Here is a 27,223-nt window from a genome sequence, read left to right on the forward strand (position 1 = left end):
TTTGACCTAGCTATTTAAGAGCTAGTGTACCTCCTAGAAGGCTATGAATAATTCCAAGTTTTATTTTTTTATCTTCTTTACGTGTTGTTTTCTTTCTTTGTTCTTTGGCATAGTTTAGAATTTTGTTGCTACCTTAACCAAATCCATCACATTATTAATTATTTATTTTTCAATTAATAATCTTAAAACCGAGAAAGGATAATCTTTTTGAGGGGTTGATTATTATTATAATCTTGTTTAATTAATTTTCTCAATCAATCAATCAATATTTAAAAAAACAAAGTATTACTAATAATCTTCCTGAACCAACCACTGAAACATGAAACATCGAATAATGTAACGGACTAGGATAGGATTATTATTAATAATTTTGCTAAACAGTATCGTATGTACCATATCATGCCACGTTGATTTCTCTTTATTTAATTAATTTTTTAAAAACTTGAAATGTCAAAGTTAAAGCATCTAAACTAACCCAACTACTCATTACATTTGAGAAATCAGTGTCGCAGTCGCAGCACTTCCTTCTCCTGAACCCAACTGTCTGTCATGCTGTCTGCCTCACTGCTTCAACCTGGTTTGTTTCATTATCTTCTAATTTATCACTTGTAATCATATATCTTCAATTTTTGTATTCCTTTTACAATTTCTGGGATCATCAATCAAATTATCACTGCTTCTATACAATTATTATTAAGTTTTTGTGTCGGTGCTCTGTTAGTTCTTTCTTTGTCAAATATGCAAATTCATAATTCGCTTGTTCACACTGGTTTTACTGTGCCAAATATATTTCAGTAGTTAGTTACATGACCTATGAAGCTCAGATACTCCTTGGATTAGGCGTGTCCGGTGTTGGACATACCGACACCGGCACATATAATTATATTGAATTATGTCTCAAATTATTACCAGTGTTGACGTGTCCAAGTCGTGTTTGGTGTTTGTGCGTGACTCTGTGCTTCATAGTACCTGACTCACTATAGGGAATAAATCAAAAAATCACTTTTTAGTTTCATTGAATAACTTATGTATCTGGTCTACTACAATTAATCTAAAAAGTGATTTTTGCTTATAATAATGACCGGGCGGTGTTTCCTATCTTCTCATTTTCTTTCAATTGACATATCAGGTCTTCAATAGATTTTTTTTTTATCATAATTGTTATTTGAATATCAGTTCACACGCATGGTTACCGCATTTCAACAACTGGTTAATGGCTATATCAAGATTCAATATCTCATGAACCATCGACTAGAGGAATTTAAACATTATTAACTACGATTTTAATTCTTCTAATTACTTAGATTTAAGCACTTGAAAATCAAGGTTAATCATGTTCGCTTTTGATTATCCCTTTTGGAGACAAAATCCTTACATTGTTTACAGACTGTCATGTAATGTCTGTTTTATTTTGGATTTATGGCTGTTTTTAGCCTTGATGTGTTGTAATTAACTCTTCTCAGCTCCCTTCGGCACTCCTTGTGCTTGAGGGACTGATTGTTTTTTATTATATTTCATTTAGTTTCTTCAAAAAAAAAAGGTTAATCATGTATAAGTTTTTGGTTAATAAAGTTAAACAGATGATTAATAAGTTGCGACAGTTGATATATCTATTAACCTAATCTAAAACTTCATTGACCACACGAATGACTTGCGTTAACTGTTTAAAAAGTTGTCGAATTTTGTAATCCCAAATTGATGTTCAAATGATAGTAAATTAGAGATTATATTAGGGTTTGAAACTTCTTCAACTCACCGACCGAGCTACCTGCTCCGAGTGTTTGCTAATTATTAGGAGGACATGAACATATGGGCTCAACTCTACCTAATTCCCAACTCACCTTAACAGTCAGAGCTATTCAATGCATACATACTCATATATTCTTTATCCATATAGTTTTAGATCTTCATTTAACTCATAGTAGTACCTGATTTTACTTGACTATCCAAGGATATTGAGTGAAGTATTATATTACAATATTTCACATGGTTAAATTGTTTTCTAAATCAACCAAGAGTCAGAAAATAAACCCCTTTGCTTGATATCTAGGCATACAGGTATGGTGTTATATCATTGATAGACATTGAGCTGAGCTATGTTAAATGTACAAGGAACAAACCACTGTGTTTTGCTGAATCTTAAGTTATTTGACTATTTGTTCCATTCCATGTATGTAGTTTCCCTTCTGTTTCTATCTTTTCTTAAAAAGAGTTGCTTATTTTAATACCGAAAGAAAAGTTTATATCCACTTGATGTCATAAGAGTAATTAATCACTGAGTTCTAAATGATTATTATACTGTACTAGCAGAAAGTATGGAGGCAGCAAGTATGGAGGCAGCAGAAGCACCAATTCCATCGGAGTCACTCATGGATCAGATTTCCAAATACAAAACCATGATGATTGCAGCATACAAAAGAAAGCCAATCCCTTATTGGATTCTTCTTGTTCTTGGAATCATTGCAATGGTGGTCGCATTTCCTGCTTCGAGCATTCTATCCCGTGTTTATTACGCGAACGGTGGACAGAGCAAGTGGATCATATCTTGGGTTGCCGTTGTGGGGTGGCCTCTAATTGCATTGATACTGCTTCCTACATACTTCGTTACTAAAACCGTTCCTACTCCTCTAAGCTTAATACTGTTTCTTTCTTACGTTGTTCTGGGTTTCTTAAGCGCTGCTGATAATCTCATGTATGCTTATGCCTACGCTTACCTACCTGCCTCTACTGCTGCTCTTGTGGCGTCATCCTCCCTCGTGTTTTCAGCACTTTTTGGATACATTCTCGTAAACAACAGAATGAATGCTTCTATAATAAATGCACTTTTTGTCATAACTGCTGGATTGACTATCATTGCCTTGGATTCAAGTTCAGACCGATATGATAATGTCAGTAACAATGAATACATCATGGGATTGGTTTGGGATGTTTTGGCTTCTGCTCTTCACGGCCTTATTTTTGCCCTCTCTGAGCTGATTTTCGTGAAGCTACTTGGAAGACGATCCTTCGTCGTTGTTTTGGAGCAGCAAATCATGGTTTCGTTATTTGCATTTCTGTTTACCACCGTAGGAACATTTGTAAGTGGTGATTTTCAAAGAATGACAACTGAGGCTACTAGTTTCAAAGGTGGTAGAAGCGCTTATTATCTTGTTCTCATTTGGAGTGCAGTAACTTTTCAGTTAGGGGTTTTAGGGGCAACTGCTGTAATTTTCTTGGCCTCAACTGTGCTAGCTGGTGTACTTAATGCAGTTAGAACACCAATAACAAGCATTGCAGCTGTTATACTGTTGCATGATCCAATGAGTGGTTTCAAGATCCTCTCCCTCGTGATTACATTTTGGGGATTTGGTTCATATATTTATGGAAGTTCAATGGATGATAAACAATCATAAGAATCATAAGGTAATACCGTGCGACAACATTTGATTATAGCTCTTGTGTATATGATATCATATGTGTATTTTATTTGAATTCTCATTCTCAAAATTGAGAACTTATCTTAATTTAGTTTCTTTTATACGTAGGATAAGGTTTGGTTGTTATTGTTGTTTTTGTTTTTAAAAATGACTCATGTGACTTCTCCCATAACAAACATCAATATATGGTGTGAAAACATAGTTTCTTAGTTTTGTAAGGCCTCATTTTTTCCCACTGTTTAATTAGATTATGACAGTAATGAAAATTTAGAATTCATAAATTATACTTACTAATTATATTAAAGTATGGTTTAGTGGGTTAAGTTTAGAAGATTTTTTTTTTTTAACAGAATCTGAAATGTGTATTTAGCAAGTAGTGTAGATCAACCAAGTCAAATGTAATGGGTGCTCCCTTGTGAAACCGCCAGACACACTGCCGCTCGCACTCCCTGCGTCAGAGGTGTTCCCTTGGTATCCAATCTTAAAGCAAACAAAACCGGTAAATTATGTTTCAATCGATGCCAGCAATGCCATTTTATTAATTTACCGTACCAATTTTAGCAATGTCTCCAGAATCTGGAACTTGCTTGCTTTTTTGTGTAAGTTTTGAAGCTCCCTTCCTTCTGCGATTGTGGGATCCCAATCTTATGTGAATGAAAATAGTAAATTCATTGATTGATAATGATTGTACAACCTCTATTTATATACGAATGAAGCTATACTGTAGCTTATTGTGCAAGTAATCACGTAGGATCACTGAAACTAACTACTAGCAAGGTAAACTTGCTGTCTAAGCAATCTAGTTCTAACTAATCTTTCTAAATTAAGTTCAAATTCAAACACACCAAACAGTCATGAAATGGTAGAGCCGTAGAGGTTCATATTTTGTTTTCCAAAAATACCTCTGACTTGATTGATAGGGCTGGATTTAAAAATGATTTTCAAGATGATCTTATTAGTTTTAGTGTTGAAGTTGTGAATCGTGTGAGTAGTTTCTGTGATGTTGTAGTGGTAATTGATGAAACTGAGAAATTCCATGAGAAACATTCCATGAGAAACAATTGAATTGGGAAGTTAACTTGGAAGAATATGAGGAACTAGAGCTTGAGAATTGTTTTGAATCAATTGCATTTTTTTCCATCTTATAAGACTACAATTGTTGGATAGGCTAGTTTTATAGTCTTTTTGGGCATTCTCTTATTTAAATATAAAAGATAAAGGGATTAATTTTATTTTTTTTGCAAAAAAATTCCTAATTATTAAAAAACTCAAGATAATTATTAATCAAGTGAAAAATATGAGTCCTCATAATTGAAGGAAAATTTTGTAAATAAATGTAGTTAAATTTTCTTAATTTTGTAAATTGATCAAAATGACTTTTATTTAAGGACAAAAGTGTGTGAGTTTGACTATGTTAAACCATTAGACCTTGAATTTTACAGATTCTATGTTGGATTAGTAGTATCAACAAATGAAAAACTAAACAACCTGCTATTGTAATATTAATGACATGTGTAGCTTAGCAATACAGAACATCTTAATCAAAAGTAGTAGTCATGACAATGGTCTTCACTGCAAATTTGCGTTCATTCTTCAACTCTATCCATGGTTGGAATCTTTGAAACGATATTGCCATGAATTGGGGGGAAGGTATTCTTTAAACTTTAACTTTTTAGTTGCCTAGCTGCATGAAAAGCTCGTGATTGAGACTCAATAATAGCTTATCATTCAACCAGACGATCCAATATATATTGAGGCTTAAAACGAATTTTAAGATGAGATCATTTTAAAGCTCATAATAGTGTTTTAGTAAAATTACTAGAATATGTTTTTTTTTTTTATCAAGTACAATTTAGATAATATTTTATTAATTTAAGTGAAATACGAGACATTTTTATCAAGTAAATTTGTATCAATTGTAGAATGCAAGGCATTTTAATCAAGTAAATTATATATATTTTTTGAGGTCCAAGACGATTGTTTTAGTGGCTTTACCCTTCAACTAACTTGTCATCTAACAAGTGTTTGATTAGCTAGAGAAACCCGCGAAACTGTCAAAGGTTTGGATTATGTCCTTGAATTCATGGTATTATGATGCAAAATTCCAAGATATTTATATCTCTAGTTAATTTTCTCACCACATATTTTTCAAAAGAAACAATAATATCATTTTTCGATTTTAATTATTTTATATATATATATATATATATATATATATATATATCTCGAAACGGATAGGACCGGAATGATGTGGCAAAACCCTCCTTCAAGATAGTATATTTAATCCTCAACATTATCAATATTTCAACATTATTTTTAGAATAGAAAAACGTTAATTATCTTCATTCTTTCACCTAAATCCATTATCAATTACATCTTTCACATTATTCATTTTAATTTCATATGCATTATTACCAATACCAACTTAATATCATTATAGTACCTTAGTTTGCAAAGAAGGGATACACTTTATTAAAAGTTTGCAATTTCAATTAAAATGTTAAAATATTGATGATGTGGAGGACCAGGTTGATAAAAATCTTCACTTCAATAATTAAATAGGACATTTAGTCAAAGAAAGATGAGATTGGGGGGAGATATATTTTGAGAAAAACAAAGATATATTCTCTTAAATGAGTTTTTTCTTTTGGGGGGTCCAAATGAAATGGTGAACTACCTTTGTCCAATGCAATATCCCAACAAACAAACTAGTTGTCCAAATGAAAAAACTATTCCCTTAACTAATATTAAATGTCAATTCCTTTCTACCCCAGTTAACTACACTTCATCAAGTAGTGCTAATAATGTATACAATTATGCCTAATTTTTATAGTCTTTTATTCAGTAGTGACAACTTCAATCTAAAGTAAAATCCTCCCTGACCCAGATAAGTATTGCTCAATAAAAACAAACTTTGTGTATATATTAACTTGTAGAAACAAAATCCCTTATCATGTGCTTCTTGCCCCCTTAGTACATATTTTTCTATCTTCTCTAATATATATATATCATATTCACCACAATTCCTTGACCATACACCATAATTCTTCTTCTTCTTCAAGACCCTCTTGCAAGCAAGTTTATTTTGTGTCCTTTTTTTCATGTTTGTATTTTAAATTTTAATATGAGACTTTCTCTTGACATATACCTTTTTTTAAGCAAATGAGAAACATGTTTTGTTTTATTTTCAATTTCAGGGCAACCCTCTTTTCTTTGTTGATCTACAATTAGATGGAACAAACTAAAGAAGTGGAGAATGGAGACTACAATGAAAGCAAGAGGATAATAACAAAGCAATACATGATGATTTTGGTCTTCTCTTTGTTGATAAGCATGCTTGGAGGATCTTTGCTTGGATGGTGGCATCACAAATATCATTCAACAAATAGGCAACTTTGGATGGTACCCTTTGGCCTCATTTTCTTTCTTACTCCACTCATTATTTGGTTCTCCCTTTTCATTTCTCACTTGTTTATTTCCAAGAGTGATGAAGAGTTAGAGGATGCTTCTAATATAAGTCATCTTATTCAAATTCATCCAATGGATGAGTCAATTTGTCATCCAAAGAGATGATCTTTGGCCTAAAAGCTATTTTGTGCATGTTAAGTATTATGGAAATAGTTCAAACTATATAGAACTTGAAAGTAAGGTGTTATATATCATATATGAGTTAAAAATTGTGTTATATATAGATATATATTATCATCCCTGATAATTGCTTCTAGTATTTTTTCTTCTTCTTTAAACAGTTCAAAATACTTCTTAGTAGATGCTGTATATTTGGTAATGTAAGGTTCAAAATAATTGTTGTTCCCTTTGGCATTTCTAGTCTAGGAGTAGTTTCTATGGATTATCCACTTTTTTTTCAAGGATATGTTTATTCACTATTGAATTATTTTGTGGTCAAGTAGTTATTCACTATTTATTTATTTTGTGGTTAAGTAGTTTATTGGTGAATAAGTGGGGAATTAGAGGTTCAAATCCCGGTCTACATATATTGTCATATCACCACCAACTGAGTTATGTTTATGAAGACATATGTTTATGTTTATGTTTATTCACTTTATTCCTTTTCTTTGTTTTTTTTTTCTTAAACTAAAAAATTTATTCACATAATTGCAAGTATTTGTTAGCACAAGATATGCCAAATATTAGCCCAATGATATTTCTTTTCTTTGTCTCTTATTCAAAATATTATATATCTCTTATAACATGACATAAAGAGTCGATATCTAGGGACCTTATTTTCCATTATTAATGTAATATATTACGTAATTGAAAATATCATGGTAGGAAAAATATATAAGATTCTAGGTCATATGTGTGATGTGGAAGCACGAGAAAGAAATAAAGTAAGGTTATGCACTTATGCTAGCCAGAGATGTTGCCTTCCCTAAATCTTATTTGAATATATGACTGGGTATATGTGTTAAGTCTATTTCCAATATAAACCGACAAAATGTAGGGCTTGATTTCAATCTTAGAGGAGACAAAATTATACAAAATGTCTACAATTGATTTAGATAGGTTTAGATTTTTTTGAGTGGAATTATTACTACTATCAATAATGAGTTGGTCTGTGAAACAAATTGAAATTTCTTAAGTAAGTAGTCAGAAGTTTGATATCTGATTTTTGTATAAGGAGAAAATTTAATTGAAGGAGGAAATTAGTCAACATTGAAAGGTTAGATGTTTGATCTCTCACTTTAACTTGAGATCAGATAGACTAGTTGTCCATGCAAGTTTGCAGAACGGGACAATCGATCCAAACATATGCATAGATTTTTGCTTAGTTCAGTTAGTCAACATGTGGTCTCATAACCTCTATTATCCATGCTCAAACCTTGGTTGGACTCAACAAAAACTTGATTTTTTTTTTTATATGTCTGGCGCTTTTTTATTTAAAAAACCTCATTATAAAATTTGATTTAGATCATTAAACATGTTGGACCGGCTCTACTCAATTGGTTAATTGAGCTTCGATTAATAACGAATAATTTAGAATAATACAAATTTAAATCTTAACTGGAGCAAGTATTAACCAAACTTTACATATTCTTATCGAACTTCAAATTATAAGAAGACATTCTGCTCAAACAAGAACAGGAAGGTTATGGACAAATAAAACTAATTTATTGGAAAATTTCACTTAATTATATGAATTTCATTCAATATAATGTTTTTTTAATAAGATAAAATAGACCATCAAAATTAACATAAGAAATAATCTTGACAAAGGCATATTTCAAAGTCTCAAATCAACATCATCAGATCAACTCAAGTGGGTTGATGATATTTCTCTTTTTTACTGAATTAGTGACGCTATTGCTTTATAAAGTAAGTCATGATTGGCATCAACATGTTTCAAAGCCATTCTCATCAACATGTTTCATCCAAATTCAATAGGTAGTGGTCAATGGCATAACTACTTGGCTGTAGTTTAAGTAGGCGCCGCCATCAAGAAATTGGAAAGTAGCAGATCACTGCATCAACCTATGCAGAATTTGCACTCACTACTCACATAACCTAAAGTTGTTTTCAAGCAGACAATGTGGACATTTACAAGCTTGCATAAAATCCTTAAAACTCTTATAATATACCAACATCACAATATTGGTCTTAGTGAAATTAATAATTATAGTGGTGAGAATTTATTGATGTATTGGAGAAGATTTGAAGTTAGAAAAAAAACTTTTGAAGGTGATACAAGTGAAGTGGATGAAATAAAGTTGAAAACGTATCAAAGGAAAACCAATGATCATAAAACTTATATTTAAAATACTTTTTTTAGATACGATGATGTTTTTAAAATACGGTAATTGTACTTTTTTTTTTGTTGAAGGAAACGGTAATTGTACTTTTGGCATCACAGTTTTTAGAAACCGACGATTTTTCTCCAAATTTTCGAATTAACACTTTTGGTTACAAAAATTAAATCCATTTTAAAAAAGTGACTAGGTCAACACATATATGAATATTAAATTTAATGATTTACACATGCGGAGTTTGTTTTTTATTCTAGGAGACGCGAATGTAATATTCTCTAATATATTTTGTATAAGAGAATAAGATCGTATATTTCAACTTATGAATAGAGGATGGTCTAATTTAGGTAGTGTAATTTACTTTAAATAAAATGTTAAAATATGTTTTCTGGAAGAAAAAAAGTCTTTGAGGAATAAGTGAAGAGTTTTAGTTTATATATACAAGCAAAGTAGACACTTCACGCTAAATGTAGAGGTCGGAGTATAATTATTGAAGTATATGATAAAATTTTAAAAAAGAAAAGGAGCAATGGCCCAACACTTTTTATTTTGTTAGGCGTGTTATTGTGGTTGTTGTTCTGACATTGAATGTTTTCCAGAAACACATGAAAAAGATTAAAAAATTCAGCGGTAGTCAACTGATGTCGGGTTTCTAGTTATAAAGTCAGCGGTAGTTAACTACCGCTGAGGGTATTTTAGTATTTAACATGTCGGGTTTCTAAGAAGATTTTGATGTTAGAACAACAATTGTTGTTATTGTAAGTAGCTCTTGACTCCCTAAACTTTGATCATCACCGTCTCTATAAAAAAAATATCATGTACTAGCGAAAAGATGGGTATTCACGTGCCCGTCTTTCGACTCTTTTTAATGTGCTAAAGTTTAAAAATTATGAACGTTGTTTTTTTATGAAAATTTAATTTTGATTAAAAATAAAAATATAAATATATTTTGCTTTCAAATTATAATAAATCAAACTAATCATGATTATCTATTTCAATGATATCAATAATATAACAAATTTTATTTACTCTATCTTCAGTTTAACTTTTTACCGTTTCATTACTTCACTTATAACCCTTTAGATTCATAAGTTCACCTCCTCATAAATTTATGCTACGCAAAAGTTTTTTTTTGTTTATTTCTTTTTTATAGAAAATCTGATTCAAGGGTACTTATCAAAATCTCAAATTAAATTCTAAAATGATCGAGTTCGCGGTTTTACTGAGCCTCTACTATCCAAATTGTGTGCATAGAATCCATGCTTAGTGTAATAAGCTTGGATGTTTGACCCAAAACTAGCGTAGATAACATTTAACTATTTAAAAAAAAAAAAAAAAAAACTAACCCTTTTTCGACCACACCGCCTTTCTCAAAAATACCCTAATTTTCTAACAACATTCACATTTTCCCTAAAACATACTCATGTTCAAGTATTGCCATGTATATATACAACTATTATTTTATTTTATTTTAGGATCATTTGATTTTGGTTGTAATTTTACATTTTACAGTCTTGTTATCACCTTTTGATCCTACAAATTCACGGTGTAAAATTCTTCCTTTTTTGTTGCAATCTTATATTTTACAATCCTGCTACTCTTTCGATCTTATACTCAGGGCCGGATCTTTGGAGGTGCAAACAGCTCAATGGAGTTGGGCCTCCCCAAGGTATGGGCCTAAAAAAATATATATAGCCCAGTAGTACTACCCCACTAAAACAAATCCTTATGAGAACTCTGATACTACCTGTGTTTCTTTCCTTATTCTCTTTCTCTCTTCTGATTCTCATACGACGTGTTACATCACCACCACTCCTCCATCAGACTTCCCTTTCCTTCTTCCCTGATTCAATTTCCGACCAGGCTACCACAAATTCTCAACACCGATTAAATATATATCACACATTTTCTGGCTCTCTTCAATAGATAACACAGATTTTCAAAGTTTTCACTCCAAAATTCTATTTTTTTTCCTCTCTTCAGGTATAAACCTTCATTCTTTGTTTTAATTTTACACATTCTTGCACTCTTTTTCTTCGGTTTTTTTTATTAATGTTGTTTAGGGTTTTTGTTTTTATGTCAAAAAGTTCAATTTTTTTGGTGATATAACCCTAGGTTTATGAAATTATGATAATCTTGAATATTAGAATTGTTGAATTAGATGTTTATTTTCTTATTCCGTTTGACATATGGTGTGGGAATATATGATGCAAAGTTAATTTTGAAAGATTTTACTGACTATATTTTGTCAAATAGAATCAATGTTTGTAATAACTTATAACAATGTTATTTTGCAGTGATTTGCTATGTCGTTACACTTGTATACTGTTATGAATCTATCATTAAAGTAGTTCGACAATCTATAATTATTACAGGCCGAACCTTGTATTTATCTTTTAAAAAATTTAAATAGAACATTGTTCTTTAAAAAAAATATATTTTTATTATAGACCTCTTTTCACTTACAGAACCAAACCTCTTGATTCATAGGAACGGTTCAATTGTGCTAGATTCCAATTCTAACAAACTTAGATTCAAGCTTTGCGATAGTCAATATTGTACATGAGAAAATATAGAGTAAATTTTTCCAATTTCACTTAAGATTTCCATAAAATTTCATATAACATCTTTAGAAAATCTATCAAAAAACTCACAACCCTAATTCTTTGATTTTTCTAGTTTTTTAAACCATCTATTTTAAAAGTCTGATTAGACCGAGTTGCTCCGATATTTAATGAAGTCAAACTTACCTCAATTAAAACCGGTCCTAAAGATCCAACCAACACGAATTCAACAATAGTTTTCCGGTTGAACCGATTCAAAACCAAACTCAACTCTCGGTTGAACTGAGCGATCCGGTCTATAAAAACACTGTAGTACCCCAAACCGAACGAAGCAACAGTCAACAACAACGAAGTACAAGAAGAATACGCACGCGCGGACATATAAATAACCCCTTTGTCGTTTTTGAGGTAAAAGATTGGAACAACCTAAACCGAACCACACTCACACACCAAATCTAGTCTTTAACAAGTTTTGTTCTTTGGTTCGGTAATATTTTATTCTAACTCAACAACATTTGTTAAAGTACCTTAATTTATTCCTTGTTCTCACGTTCTTGTTCTTTGTCTTTGGATTCCAGAAACAACACACATAGCATCCTTAAAGATCAAAACAACAAAGATCTTGTTACAAAAACATCTTCAGTTTCACTTCACAAAGTTTTTTTTTTCAACTGAACCAAAACCCAGGTACTATTTCTCTCTCTTTCTGTTAAAGTTTTTGTCTTTTATACTTTTTTATGTTAATTATGTTATATCCTTGATGAGTTTTTTTTATAGGTTTCTATTTGGGGTTTGGGTTTGTTAACTGTTGATTGCGTTGATTTTGGTTAATTAGGGTTTAGGGTTTTTTATTTTATTTATTTTTTTATTAAATTATTTCAGTGAAAATAAATAACAAGGAGGAGAAGATGCAGCAGACACCTCAAATGATTCCTATGATGCCTTCATTCCCACAACAAACAAACATAACCACTGAGCAGATTCAAAAAGTATGTTTTTTTTTTCACTGTTTCAATCCCTATTTTTCAATTTGATGATAAAAAAATTAAAACTCTATTTTTCAATTGTAAGTTATATAGATTTTTATTTCAAGTTTTTGTTGGATTTTATTGTTCCTCCCTTCATTGGAATGATTTGGATACTGGGAAGTTATGGTTGTTAAACAGAAGATAATGATTTGGATTTTTTATAATATGTATTATTATTTTTTCTGATTTTGTTGTAAGAGTTATATCATGTGTCTCGATTAATTCTTTGCACAACAAAGGAAAGCAAGAAGGAACAAGAAGTGCATCTTTGAGCTGTTTTGAGATAATTATCTAGATGTCTAAGTATGTATTTCCGTGATGGTTTGAATCAAATTAGTTTATATTGAGTCTATACCTCCACTCAGTACAATCATGTGTGCTGATTATTTCTCGGCTTTCTTGATGTCAACTGACGCCTGTTGTTAGTTTGTTATTGTCCAAAAGGCGTACCTGTAATTCTGTATATATCTATATCTACTTGCTGAGAACATCATCTTGTACCTGTCGGGCAGGCTGAGTCTTAGTTTGTTTTTGTGTGATAGATTCTCTATCTTGAGAACCTCTTGTTGATCATAAACATGTGATTTCTGCATTTGACGCGTGAGTCATCATCCTACATAGACACCTTAAACCCTTGGAAATTACCTTACTCTTTAATTCTGCGTTGAGTAAGCATGAAATTTAATTAAAACAGACCTGGAAAATTCTGCCACATATAATTAGGACTAGACTTTTTTTTAGGATAGATAGAAGATAGAAGAATATAGACAGATTATGATTACTTATTTTAATTGAAGAAAATGTACAGCTGAGAGAAGTGACAGCCATCGGTGTCTAGAATCTGAACAGTTTGCCTCAATTGAAATTTTAAGGGCATTAGTATTGCTTCTTTGCACAGTTATTAAAAGAAAGGATAAAGCGGACACAAGCAAGATGATTAATTATAGTTATCCTATAATAAAGGCGCACACACATACATATGGTCTTACTAATCAATCAGAGCCCTTGTTATCAATACTAGACCATCAATCTCAGCATAGGCATAACCATGTGTTTGGGAGAACTTATGAAAGTAACTTAAGTGTGGTCAATTTGGAAAGCTAGAAATCTTGCAACTTTCCTAGGGCAAGGTGGTTCTTCCGGATGTAATTCTAGAACAGTGTAAATTGTTGTCTTGGAAATGGTTACACTCAAGGAAAAAGTTTCAAATATTCAATTTCTCAATGGATGTCTAGCCCTCTTGGTTATGTAGGTGTTGGTGGATTATTTGTTTAAGTTTGCAGTGGACAATTTTTTAGCACAGGTGTTCTATGTGGCTCTATGATAGTTCAACTGAGTGGAGTTTTATGCATCCGGTGGCATGCGAGTTGAGTTGGCAATTGTGCTGCTTTGGTCAACCGGCCTTTGTGAGTCAGGGAGTAGTATTAGTGAGGTCTTATACTTAATTTCTCAAGTGTGAGGGAAGTATACTGAAGGCCCATAGTGCAGTTTGTTTTTTACAGGATGATGGTGAATTTTCCGATGTAAGCTGATTATAAATCCTGAGACGCAATCGTAGTTTGGGAGTGGTTCCTTTCCAAGTGCAAAGTTTGGTTGTATTGAAAACTATTCAATACATGTTGCTCCATTGTTGTATTAGTTTCAAGGAGTTGGGGTAGAGTAATGAGGCTCAATTTCATGCCTTGTTGCAACCTTCCTGCATGAAATCAGATTGTTCTGTTTGTGGCAGTGTTGTCCATGGCGAATGGCGGACCATGGCAGAGAACCAAATACCCGCCATACCAAACAACATGTGGCGCCACCATATCCGAGTATGACGCCGTTGCGCCACCATCCTTCCCAAAATTAGCCATGGTAAACAGCCAAAAACCCACCACCAATATCTGGCGCCATGGCTGATGTTTGACAACACTGGTTTGCGGGTCTGCAAGCTTTGGTGGGAAGTATAATGTCATTTCAAGGGACTGTTTTCATCTGCAACATTTGAAGTTTGGGGGATGTTTGTGCAGTCTGAGTCACAATTTGGCTGGCGTCCGTGCAGTTGTTTTTATGTAGCATTCGTTCTAGTTCTTGCTCATTTTTCTTTTGGCGTGTTGTCCTTCGGAGTCAGTTTGGCTCTGGTGTTTTAAGTCTGATTTTAATTCAGAACTTTGTATTTTTTTTCCTTCCATGCACACTTTGTGCTTGGCTGTGGTTATTGAATGCATTCTCTTTGCTTTTGCAGTAAAAATAGCTTATGAAAACAACTTACAACTTATCTGGACAACTCCTCCTTGATTATCGAAATAACTTGCACATAAGAATTTGAGCAAGCTGTTCACCCAAACATTGATCCATTAATAAATTTATTATCATGAAATTGTCCATTTATTCTTGATGTATTAGGAAATTTCCATGATTTAACCCAAGGTTTTCTCTCTATTTATCTATTTATCACAAGAATTATTACTTCATTATTTAATTTGAAAGCCCTTTCTTGGCATATGATGCAGTATCTTGATGAGAACAAGAAGCTGATCCTGGCAATATTGGACAATCAAAATCTTGGAAAACTTGCAGAATGTGCCCAGTAAGTTATCTCTAAAATCTCGCTGCATTGTTAGTACCAACATTCAGTGTTGTTAAATAGCAGTTTTATAGGTTATTGCATAGTGGAATTTAACCAGATCACTATTGTTCTGCGATATGCTATTTAGTACAGAATATTGTGAAATAGTGGCGCTACAGCAATATTGCATAGTGGAATTTAAACAAACCTTTTTTTTCTGCAATCTGCTATTGATATCACTGCCAACTATTACCTGATTGTATCTTGTTCCTCTCATCCCTTACATTTTAAAATACATTTGATTTGACGTTTCACTGAAGCATATAATATGTAATTTATAATGGTCTTCATTTCTGATGGTCGAATTTACTAATAATATAACTTTTTTAATCTATATGCAAACAATTGTTCTCTTAGATGTTTGTGTCAACATCGGTACATTGCCGAGGTTTTATGTTATGGTTGTGTGATGAATTTGACATCTTAGGTACCAAGCTCAGCTTCAGAAGAATTTGATGTATTTAGCTGCAATTGCTGACGCGCAGCCACAAACACCGGCCTTGCCTCCACAGGTTAAAATAGATCCTAGCTTATGTCTTGGAAGTCGGAAGAATTTTCCATAACACCAATTTAATTGCCTTGTAATGTGTTTTATTTATGCAGATGGCCCCGCACCCTGCGATGCAACAAGGATTCTATATGCAACATCCTCAGGCTGCAGCAATGGCTCAGCAACAAGGAATGTTCCCCCAAAAAATGCCAATGCAGTTCGGTAATCCGCATCAAATGCAGGATCAGCAGCATCAGCAGCAACAACAGCAGCTACATCAGCAAGCTATGCAAGGTCAAATGGGACTTAGACCTGGAGGGATAAATAACGGCATGCATCCAATGCACAACGAGGCTGCTCTCGGAGGTAGCGGCAGTGGTGGTCCAAATGACGGGCGTGGTGGTGGAAGCAAGCAAGATGCTTCGGAAGCTGGGACAGCCGGCGGTGATGGTCAAGGAACCTCTGCCGCAGCTGCGCACAACAGTGGAGATGCTTCAGAAGAGGGAAAGTAATGTGATTTTCGTGTATGTTGTTTAATAAGACAATACCATGTGACTGTTGATAGTAGGATTTTCTTAAAAAAGGTAGCAGGACTAGAATGATCTTGATGCCCTTTGATTGGTCGACCAGAGGAGCTTAGGTAGATGTGATGTTGTGTTGCTAGGGTTTTGGCATGCAGCGAGTTTGTGTCGACTGAAATTGTTGTTGCCGCAATAGGAAGTACTCGATACCTAAAGAGGTGAAAGTTTGTGATCCATAGTAACAGTGCACTGTCGTTCAAGTTTGTGATTGTTGTTTCTTAGTTCATTCTTAGTTTTCAGTAATTTTTATAAATTTTCACCTTGTTTTCATACTTCTCAAAGATTCTCAAATGATGAAAAGGTGAGGAGTTATTGGATACTCTCTTGTTAGTTGTTACAATTCAAGCAATCATCGACTTCAACCATTGGATGAATATCAAACCATTCGTATTTTATTGTGTTTTCAACTCGATTAAGATAGTTATAATATGTGTAGTGTGATCTTTATCTAACGACTGAGATCCATTGACTACAGTGATTGTAGGATTTGATAACAATAGAGATTTGGATTATTGTTTTGATATGTGTTGAGTGCATTCTTGAGATGATCTAGTTAAACATAAATTTAGTGATATTATTAGTTCCTTTGAATAAAAAATCATTATTCACTTCCAAAACTTTAGGGATTTGAAATAGTCTAGTTGAATAAAGGGAGATTGAGATTTGATCACGTGATATGAGAGAATGTAGATAGTACTCAAAGTAAGAAACAAAAGGAAAGGGTTATCAAGAATAGTGTGGTCCATGACTCTCAAAAGAGGTGCATGAATTTAAGTGGATGATTGGGTTTCTAAAAATACTAAAAAGGGGTGTTCTACGGTTTTCACACTCCTTATACTGTCAATGAGTAGTTTCTAAGTTATCAAGTTATGAAATTTTATATATTGGTCGTGATTAAATGTATCATCACAATCCAAATGTAACTATATCATAAGCAAATTATATCCCATTTATCGTACTTGCTTTTCTTGGATTTAAGATTGAATGATCAATCACACATCGACTACGAATGAACTAAATGTTTGATAATAAAATATGTGACTCATTTAATGAGAGCAGTTATATTGTTGAATTTTTGTATCAAGATTCTTTCCGGTTAGTGCAACTATAGTATTTAAGAGACTTTTCTTTTTTGACGGAGTAGGATGTGAAAGACTCAAATTGAGTAGTTGAATTTAAGTGTGAATGATGGTCCACTATAAATGAATTAAATATTGAATATAGAGTAAATAGGCAATTACTCCTATGAAATTGTAAGTTTCGTCAATTACCCCTTCTGAAATTAACAAAACTTCAATTATACCATGAAATTTCACAATGTTAATCAATTTACCCCCTCCGTCAAATTTTTCTATTAGAGAACATGACGTTTTGCAAATACCCCCCTGAAGTTTTGCACTTATGTGCAAAATGTCCTCCAAACTTAAAAATTTATAATATTTTTTCTTAAAGACAAACAATTAATAGTTAAATATTAAAATTAACTATAAATTTTAGAATTTGGGAAAACTACATGCATATATACATCAAAATAGGCTTCAAAATGGGAAAAAATGTGTATTTTTTAAAGTGACAATAATGGGATGATTTGTGGATTAATTTCAAAGGTAAAGAAATATATGTCTAAGTGTTTGGCATTTCTCAATAAGTGTTCATCTATACATACCGATCACATATTTCATTTGCTGATGATTTGTGTGTTTTTTACATGAATATTACTTAATATGATATATATGATATGTCAGTCTGATAGTATTGTGGTGTGAGCTAGATTGTATACGATGAATGATTGTCCCTGTCTGAAGCACAAACAAGAAGTTAGAATGAAGCTTTCTATAAAGTGTGTAAACAAGAACAAATCATATGAAAATATTGGGGGTTGTGTAGTTTAAATGGTTTGAGCAAATTGTTGAAGGAGTTGGAGGAGTTAAAAGACTAAGATGGTGAAGGAGAAAATATAAATTTAAAACTGATTATTAATTTGTCTATAAACCCCTAAAAATAATAATTTGTCTATTAGAAATAATCATTATTGTCACTTTAAAAATACACATTTTTCCCTATTTTGATGTATATATGCATGTAGTTTTTCCAAACTCCAAAATTAATAGTTAGCTTTAATATTTAATCGTTAATTGTTTGTCTTTAAGAAAAAAATAGGCTTAAATGCTATTTTGGTCCCTTAAGTATTTAGTTGGTATCGCTTTGGTCCCCTAACTAAAAAAAAGATTGTTTGAATACTTTAAGTTTTTTTTTTTTGTCTCGTTTTGATTCCTTCTGTTAGGTTTCCGTTAGGTTTAATAAAAAATGTTAAGTGTGGACATGTGTCACCTTGTCATTGGCACTGAGATTTTTTTCTTGTAAAAAAAATTTCAGAACCAATGACAAGGTGACACGTGTTTAACTCTGGGACACGTGTCAATTTGTCATTGGTTGTGGGATTATTTTTTTAAAAAAAATATTTTTTTTTGTAAAAAAAACGAAGATAAAACTCAGAGCCAATGACAAGGTGACACGTGTCCAGGAGTTAACTTTTTTTTTTAAACCCTAACGGAAATCTAACAGAAGGGACCAAAACGAGACTAAAAAAAACCTAAAGTACTCAAACAATCTTTTTATTAGTTAAGGGACTAAAGTGATACCAATTAACTACTTAAGGGATCAAAAAAGCATTTAAGCCAAAAAAATAATATAAATTTTTAAGTTTGGGGGGTATTTTGCATATAAGTGCAAAACTTCAGGGGATATTTGCAAAACGTCATGTTCACTAACAGAAAAAATTGACGGACGGGGTAAATTGATTAACGTTGTGAAATTTCAGAGGGGTAATTGAAGTTTTGTTAATTTCAGAAGAGTAATTGATGAAACTTACAATTTCAGGAGGGTAATTGTCAGACATGACCTATATTTTCAACATAAGTTTTGGGTGGAAATTTTGTGTTCAATCTCTTGGAGGATACATATTTCTTAGAAATATATAACTCGTGTCAAATACCTCTAAAAAAAAACTTGTGTCAAGTAGTGGTTGATGAATTAAACATTTCCCACCTTGCTCCCAATACTAAATTTTAAAATAGTATATATTGTGATCATCTTGCGTGAAAAATGATACAATGGATTTTAAATAGAAAAAACAAAGAGTGATAAACCATGACATGTTGATGAGCTGGAAGCTTTCGTATAAAATTCCAAGTTCTTGTTTTGTACTCCATTTTATTTCATGGAGATTTGACCTAGCTTATTTTTGTGTATATATTAATGTTTTATTATTTTCATTAGGTATTGAAGGGGAAATTCTTCATATTTTATGCTTTTGATTCCATCATCAGTTTTATTAATTTATTTTATCGATAAATAATGAGTTAGGTTAGAAACACATGACACTTAAGAAAATCGTTAAATTGAGTAAACGCTATTTCCCTTAAAAGTTTATATAAATACGTCCATGTTCTCTATAATAATGTATTTGACAATATTATCTTTTTTTTTTTGACAAATTGACAATATTATCTTATCTTTTTCTTCGGCAATATGTATACAAAGTACAAACACATACATAAATAATTTATTAATTAATTCCTTCAAAAAAAATTATTAATTGATAGGCAAAACAAAAATTTATAAATTTATTACTGCATAATTATTAATTTAATCAGTATAAGGAATCAAGTAAATAATACTATTGGTCGAAACAAAAATTAAATAAATACTATTTATATCCAAAACCAACATAAAGATCTTATCATATAGATCTAAAAAAATTATTTTTATATTGTATATGGTGTAGCCATAATAAATTATCTTTCAAAAAAAAAATGGTTAAATCTATCACAGAAAAATTAATTCGGTCAAAGTATAATATAAATATTTTTTTTGGCTTGTAAATTAAATATAATAATATTTGATCACTTGTTTAAAGACTCGATTATCTGTATCGATTATGCCACACCTTTATTTTAGCTATAGCGATCAAATTATCCAATGTACAAAAATGTTGGTTTATTTTCAGCAAAACTATTTCTTTTTAGGAGAATTGGTAAAATTAATTGTTTTTTGGCCAAATACCTTCCCGGGTCTTTTAAGTTTCATGTTTGTTTCAGATAGATCCTTTAAGTTTCTAAGGTTTCAGATAGGTCCTTTAAGTTTCGAGTTTGTTTTGGATAGGTCCTTTAAGTTTCTAAGGTTTCAGATATGTCCTTTAAGTTTCGAGTTTGTTTCAGATAGGTCCTTTCTATCAACCTCCGTTAAGCCAAAGTTGATTTGATAGAAAGGACCTAACTGAAACAAACTCGAAACCTAAAGGACCTATCTGAAACCTTAGAAACTTAAAGGACCTATCCGAAACAAACTCGAAACTTAAAGGACTTATCTGAAAGCTTAGAAACTTAAAGGACCTATCTGAAACAAATGTGAAACTTAAAGGATCCAGGGAGTATTTGGCCTTGTTTTTTTTAGGGTGGCAAAATTAATTGTTGTCTGCTATAAATTTTATTTCTAATGATCACTCTCTTATTTATTATTTAATTTTAAACTCGATTTGTAATTAAGGATCGACTAATTCCATTGTCTGTTTGCGAGTGTATTTAGGAAAAAAAAAAGCATAACTCTATGTAAACTAACAACAATAATTGACACCAAGGAAAATCAAACTGAAACTTTGAGAGAAGAGCCACTTTAAGATTCCAAACCAACACCACATACCAACTAAACAGGGATCACTATTAAAAAAATAAGTTTTTTTTTTTTTTTTTTTGTTGAAGAAGCTAAAATGAAAGAATATTATCAAAGGGTCAAGACTTCCCAATACAAGGTGTGCCAGGAAGAAAAGACTAAATCAAAAGGTTACAAAGTCAAGGTAATGGAACATGCAAAAAAGTGAAATTGAAAATTACATATAAAGTGATAGTTTCCAACCACAAAATTGGGTTAAGCCACCAAGAAGAGTAATCAAAAGAAAAAGTAGTGTATTTTGCTTTTAACAATACCATAATGTTTGAAGCTTAATTTTGTCGAGCCATTGATGCAAATGGTTCTCATTGTGCTTGCAAATTCAACTGTTTCTTTCATTCCAAATCACGCAAAGCAAAATAACCATAAAAGATACAAGTTGAACGATGATGTTTTGATAAACTGCCTAGATGACCAAATTGATGTAAATGGCTTGTATAAGTGTTGGATTCACTGGAACATACCCTAGCCAATGAGATACCAAAGTCCAAATAGAACCAAAAAAAATTGCAATGCAAGAATAAATGATTAATGTCCTCGTATGAGCCACACCCACCCGTACATAGTTGATGTTGATTCTGAAGTAAGTTACGAAGCAAAAAATTATCAGTATGAATACGATTCTAAAGAAGACACCAAACAAATAGACTGACTTTTAGAGGGACTACCTTATGTCAAATGGTGTCTGAAGATCCCTGAGTTGTAACATTTTCCATAGTTGTCAAGTAGTCGTAAGCAGAACTGACTATATAACACTGAGATGAATGAATATTCTATTGCCACCTGTTTGACACACCAACCAACATCACAATATTATGTAACAATGCACTCACTCCTCAACCTGCTCATCCTCCCATAGTAATAAACGCCTACACCACTTCCACGCCTCCCCCATCCTAAATGATTAGTCCCTGAAACTGACAACATTTTGTTCTCTGCTAATCAAAGATACGACTAATCTATCATTTAAAACTCCCCTCCCCAACCAAGGGTCTCACCAAAACAACGTAGACGAATCATCACTAACACAACGATTTAAGTTATCGAAGAACCAATTTTCTACCCCCAAACCGACCCCATCACTAATAGCAGTAAGATTTTTCCACCAAACCGAGCCTAACCTTCCACCTACACAAATCCTACCTCCAACCTCCCCATATCGTGCCGCTAAAATTCTATTCCACAACATGTCTCTTACCACCCTCAACCTCCAATACCACTTCCGCAAAACAGCCACGTTAAATTCCTTAATTCTCCTAACTCAATGTCCTTCAAATTCCTTTTGCAAGATATACAAGTGACGCCCATCCGATCAACTTTTTATTTTTTGTATAAACGATATCTTATTAAATTAATAATGTTTTCATTAAAAAATAAACGACGATAGAGTATATATCAGTGTTATCTGTTAACTTCTAAAACAAGGCACGTAAATTCTGTATCTGGGTGTATATTGATTTATTTATTCATCCCCACTCCTTTCAAACTAGTTATTGCGTACTAGTATTTTAAATTTGGTGAAAAAATATCTTAGTAAAATACCAAACGTCACGTCTTATAGATTGAAAATAGAAAGAAAATGTTAAAATCATATTCTTCAAAATAAATTTCCGTAAATTATGATAATGACACTGATTTTTTAGACTACATATTTGACTTGAACAAATTTAAACTGTTGTACTTAAAAAATTATTATAATTAGTTTTTTTTAAGAAGACTAAATAAAATACATTAATACCAAAAAATAAAAATTATATCCAGCACAAGAAACCTACAAAGAGAATGAAGGTGATCAAATGTAGGTAACAAATACATACCATGCAGAGGAGTTAGCCAACTTAAATAAAAATTGAAGCTATTTTTTTTTTTAATTTCAACCAACAAAAGGAAAGAAAAATTTCATTTATCAATTTATTGATGCATTAGAGATTTTTATGTCGAAAGATACGACAATTTCTCTTCTTATAAACTACCTAAACAAAAGTCAACCGAATTAATTGATGAAAAAAATATTGCAAAACCCTCTTAATAGTCAAATCTTTTTTTTAAGGAAATCTTTTATATAGAATAGAAGCAACCATATTCTATTTGAAGGATGAATAAATATATTATACATTTTGTACCAAAAAAAAAAAAATTATACATTTACTCAAAAAAATAAAATATTATACATTAAACTATTCTAATTATTTATTTATTTATTAAATACTAGTCACATAAATTTGAAGCATAAAATAACATTAGCACCAAAATCCATAAACATAACTCTCACATTGAAGAACATATATCCTCCTCCTTCTTCTTCATCTTCATAATTTTTGTGGTCACTAATTATCTCTAGTCCACACTCTATACTTCTTCTTCCAATAGCTCCAAAAATAAACACTCCTTCCATTTCAAACAAAACAACAACATAAGAGAAACAAAAGTTCGAAAATTCCTATAAACATGAAAACAGAACATAACAATAGATTTTTAGTTGTCAATAACATCATTAAAACTTCAAAACTCGCGGCGTATTTTATCCTTCTTTTGCTATCTTACACCTTAGGTTACTTATCCCATTCTTATTCTTCACCAAAATTATCACCACCACTAAAATTCTCGCATTCGACGTCGCCGTCACTACCACCACCGTCGCCACAGTATATTTCTTCCATTGAACCCGACCCATTCCGAGTCAAAACTCACTGCACCAATCCAATCCCACCGGAAAAAATTCGCCGGAAAATCATCTCCCTCATCTTCAACGGAACCTCGCCGTTCACCGACTTTCCTCCGCCGCACGCGGCGGAGCATCTTCGCCGGAGTAAAAAAATCAAAGGCTGGGGTTCAAACGGTGCCGTTTTCGAAAACTTAATTCGTAAAGTGAAACCAAAAATCATCGTTGAAGTTGGAACGTTCCTTGGAGCTTCAGCGGTTCACATGGCCGAGTTAACTCAACGGTTCGGTTTAAAAACTCAGATTCTATGTATCGATGATTTTCGTGGTTGGGCCGGGTTCCGAGACAAGTTCAAAAATATTCCAAGTTTAAACGGTGACGTTTTGCTTTATTATCAGTTTCTTATGAATGTTGTTAGTTATAATCACACCGGTTCGGTTTTACCGGTTCCGTATTCAAGCGGTTCGGCTTTGACGAAGCTATGTGAATGGGGTGTTTGGGCCGATTTGGTTGAGATTGATGCAGGTCATGATTTTTTATCGGCTTGGTCTGATATAAACCGGGGTTTTCGGATTCTTCGACCGGGTGGGGTTATTTTTGGGCATGATTATTTTACTGCTGCTGATAATAAAGGGGTTAGAAGAGCTGTTGATTTATTTGCTAAAATTCATGGTCTTAAGGTGAATATTGATGGTCAACATTGGGTTATATACACTACTTATATACAATAATCATACATTACACACACGATAGATTGATAGGTATCTTCCTATTTTCCCTTAAAAAAAGAAGGTATATTCCTATTTATCAAATTTATTCATTATGTAAAAGTTGAAAGGTACACTTTGAGGTCAAGAAAAGAAATTGCTATTGAATTAGTTGAGATATATGATTTTTGGGTGGATAAATAAAATTTTCGTGTTTGAAGTTTTTTACTTTTGGATTTGAAAATTATCATTAGAGATTCATACACCCACCGTACTATATCTTAAGAGAGAAAAATATTGAGTGATATGATATATCGGTGATATAGTAAGAATAGAGATAGAACAAAAATAAGATTGGGAATAGATGTTAAAAAAATTAGAAGTGCACACATATAATTGATGTTCTTATTTTATCTTTCAATGTTCTTTATTATTAGGAACAAGTTTATGGCGCAATGACTTGCATTATTAAGAAGAGTAAGAATCAAGTTTCTTTACAATCTATGGCAATGACTTTTTTTTTTGAAAGAATCTATGGCAATGACTTGCATTGCAGAGAAATGTTTTGGGTGGACACAAGAAATCGATAATAAAAGGTAGAAAGTGAAAAAACATTAATATATATTTTTAAAATAATTAAATGGTGTATAATTTTAAAGTAATGATACATAGACACCCTTAGGTGGCAATACACCCACACAAAAATCTGACATGTAGTCACGTGGATCCCGCACAAGCACACTTTCTCTTTTCTCTCCTCTTCTCTCTTCCTAATGCATGGGGTGTACAAGAGTGTATGGGAATAAAGAATGTCTATGTATCATTACTCATAATTTTATGTGTGTCTCCAAATAATGTGTTTATCTATCTCTTTGTAGAGAAAGTTTAAGTTGGTCACAAACACAAATAAAAATGACTTAGACACACATATATGCACATAGATAAGAAAAATTTAAAAATAAATATAAAAAATGATATGATTAAATTATTTTTCTTTTAATTCTCTCCATTTATATATGTGTGTTCATATATTTTTTATCTGGATTTGTGACTAGATAAGAATCTCTCATGTTTGTAATCAACCAAATATTTTTGTTGCACTGCAACACATTTTCTTTAGTGACTAATATGATAGTCTTATTAGTCTAGGTGAAAAAATTGATAGTGCAGTTGATTATATTATAGGCTTAAATATGGAAACCGTCCCTGTAATTTGGGCTCATTTTGATATTCGTTCCTGTAAAAAAAATAATTTAATTACATCCCTGTAAAATATGAAGAAAAAAATATAATTTTCAAATTAAAAAAAATTCAAGTCGAAAATTTAATTTTAACAGTTTTTTTTCGATTTTTTAATGATTTTTGAATTTATTTTCATATTTTTTTAATTTAAAAAAATAATTTTTAAAACTTTAAAATTAATTTTAATTTTTTAATTATGTGGACTGCCACGTCAGCGCCACGTGGCAGAAGTTGCACAGTCAGCAACTGCCACGTGGCAAAACCCATGCCACATCACTAGCGAAGTGGGGCCAGAGACATTTTTAAAACAAAAAATTTTTTACAGGGATGTAATTAAATTTTTTTTTGACAGGGACGAAAATCAAAATGAGCCCAAATTACATGGACAGTTTGCATATTTAAGCCTATATTATATTTACAATTGACAAATCACGCTACTTAGCTATTTTTTTTAATAAGACAAATTTGAACTTAATCTATTTATCATTCAATTCATATGTTCTTCTCTCAAACGACTCCCATTCAATTGCATATGACAGGAATGGTTTACTTTTAAATTATTTTTTTATGCACATGTATGCCCTATAAATTAGAATTTTTTTTATATTTAAAATATTTTTGAATAGATGAAGGTTTCATCTATTCTTAGAGTGTCTACAATTGTATTAGGAGTAGAGCAAGGCAATTGAAATTGTACAGCAACGACCTTCTTTGGTTTTTAATTTTGTTGATTTGTAGACTTTCCTTACAAGTCAAGTTGTTTTTTGTATACTTTTCAGCATTTTCTTGGGCAAATTATGCATGTAAGTTCAATTAATCTTATGATTTGGAAGCCTCAAACTAGGTTACGTTTAAGGTTCACCAAAAATATATGTGAATCTGTCTCAATTAGTCAATTTGCTACTATTTATGTAGAGCACTCTAACATTTAGAAGAGAATAGTCAATTTGCTACTATTTATGTAGAGCACTCTAACATTTAGAAGAGAATCAAATAATGTCACACTTTGTAAGAAATTTATTTAACATAAACTTGTGAAAATAATTGTACTATGCGGGAATGAATCTTCTCAAATGTTTTTCAATTGGTGTCAATCTCATCATTAAATGGAAAAAAAGTGACATTGACTTTTAATATAAAAAATAAGAGTAAAAAGATTAATGATAAGATTAATTAAAACAAGGGAAATGTTAACGAGTGTTCTGGAGCACTCTTTAAGACCTTTAAAAGGTAACTTTTATTTAAAATTAATGTAATCATTGCCTTAAAAATTGAAATTTTTGACTTTTTTTATGAAATTTCTTTTTTTGGAATGCTTAAAGAGTGCCCCGGAAGCACTCGTTAACAAGACTCTTAAAACAATTGAGAGACATTATGAGAGAAAAACAATTTGTGAAGATTGTTGAAGAAGGTGATGTATTTATAGGAGGTA

At 31.9% G+C, this 27,223-nt stretch overlaps 3 protein-coding genes and 1 long non-coding RNA gene across 7 annotated transcripts; all 4 read left to right on the forward strand.

Annotated features, from left to right (window-relative positions):
- The first annotated feature begins 430 nt into the window (after positions 1-430).
- On the forward strand, positions 431-3,634 carry LOC25500633 (probable purine permease 5). 3 transcript variants are annotated; one of them, XM_013589111.3, is made up of 2 exons: positions 431-577; positions 2,311-3,634. In XM_013589111.3, exons 1-2 carry the CDS (start codon positions 550-552, stop codon positions 3,390-3,392), a joined length of 1,110 nt encoding a protein of 369 aa, XP_013444565.1. In that variant the 5' UTR covers positions 431-549; the 3' UTR covers positions 3,393-3,634. The 3 variants fall into 3 exon arrangements, with proteins under 3 accessions (XP_013444565.1, XP_013444567.1, XP_039684906.1); XM_013589113.3 differs by having other exon boundaries at positions 473-577; positions 2,308-3,634; XM_039828972.1 differs by lacking the exon at positions 431-577 and adding an exon at positions 2,150-2,170.
- Positions 3,635-6,071: 2,437 nt separating this feature from the next.
- Positions 6,072-7,288, forward strand: LOC25500634 (uncharacterized). The gene is made up of 2 exons (XR_003007639.2): positions 6,072-6,519; positions 6,614-7,288. It is a non-coding gene; the product is annotated as an uncharacterized lncRNA (long non-coding RNA).
- A 4,846-nt stretch (positions 7,289-12,134) lies between these two features.
- On the forward strand, positions 12,135-16,817 carry LOC25500636 (GRF1-interacting factor 3). 2 transcript variants are annotated; one of them, XM_013589116.3, is made up of 6 exons: positions 12,135-12,153; positions 12,324-12,432; positions 12,628-12,734; positions 15,266-15,342; positions 15,809-15,893; positions 15,985-16,496. In XM_013589116.3, the coding sequence occupies exons 3-6, from the start codon at positions 12,654-12,656 to the stop codon at positions 16,381-16,383; spliced, it is 642 nt and encodes a 213-aa protein (XP_013444570.1). In that variant the 5' UTR covers positions 12,135-12,153; positions 12,324-12,432; positions 12,628-12,653; the 3' UTR covers positions 16,384-16,496. The 2 variants fall into 2 exon arrangements, with proteins under 2 accessions (XP_013444570.1, XP_024629074.1); XM_024773306.2 differs by lacking the exon at positions 12,135-12,153 and adding an exon at positions 12,171-12,232 and having other exon boundaries at positions 15,985-16,817.
- Positions 16,818-23,430: 6,613 nt separating this feature from the next.
- Positions 23,431-24,777, forward strand: LOC25500637 (uncharacterized). The gene has a single exon (XM_013589117.3). It carries the CDS (start codon positions 23,629-23,631, stop codon positions 24,571-24,573), a length of 945 nt encoding a protein of 314 aa, XP_013444571.1. The 5' UTR covers positions 23,431-23,628; the 3' UTR covers positions 24,574-24,777.
- The last annotated feature ends 2,446 nt before the right edge of the window (positions 24,778-27,223 follow it).

This window comes from Medicago truncatula, chromosome 8 (assembly GCF_003473485.1).
Source record: "Medicago truncatula cultivar Jemalong A17 chromosome 8, MtrunA17r5.0-ANR, whole genome shotgun sequence".
Classification (NCBI taxonomy): Eukaryota; Viridiplantae; Streptophyta; class Magnoliopsida; order Fabales; family Fabaceae; genus Medicago; species Medicago truncatula.

Bases quoted from the DNA above. Each gene is read 5' to 3' on its own strand.
- LOC25500633 (XM_013589113.3), top strand. From the start codon at position 550: ATGCTGTCTGCCTCACTGCTTCAACCTG. The intron at 578-2,307 runs GTTTGTTTCATT...ATACTGTACTAG, and splicing joins TGCCTCACTGCTTCAACCTG to CAGAAAGTATGGAGGCAGCA.
- LOC25500636 (XM_013589116.3), top strand. From the start codon at position 12,654: ATGCAGCAGACACCTCAAATGATTCCTATGATGCCTTCATTCCCACAA. The intron at 12,735-15,265 runs GTATGTTTTTTT...CATATGATGCAG, and splicing joins CCACTGAGCAGATTCAAAAA to TATCTTGATGAGAACAAGAA. The intron at 15,894-15,984 runs GTTAAAATAGAT...TTATTTATGCAG, and splicing joins CACCGGCCTTGCCTCCACAG to ATGGCCCCGCACCCTGCGAT.
- LOC25500637 (XM_013589117.3), top strand. From the start codon at position 23,629: ATGAAAACAGAACATAACAATAGATTTTTAGTTGTCAATAACATCATT.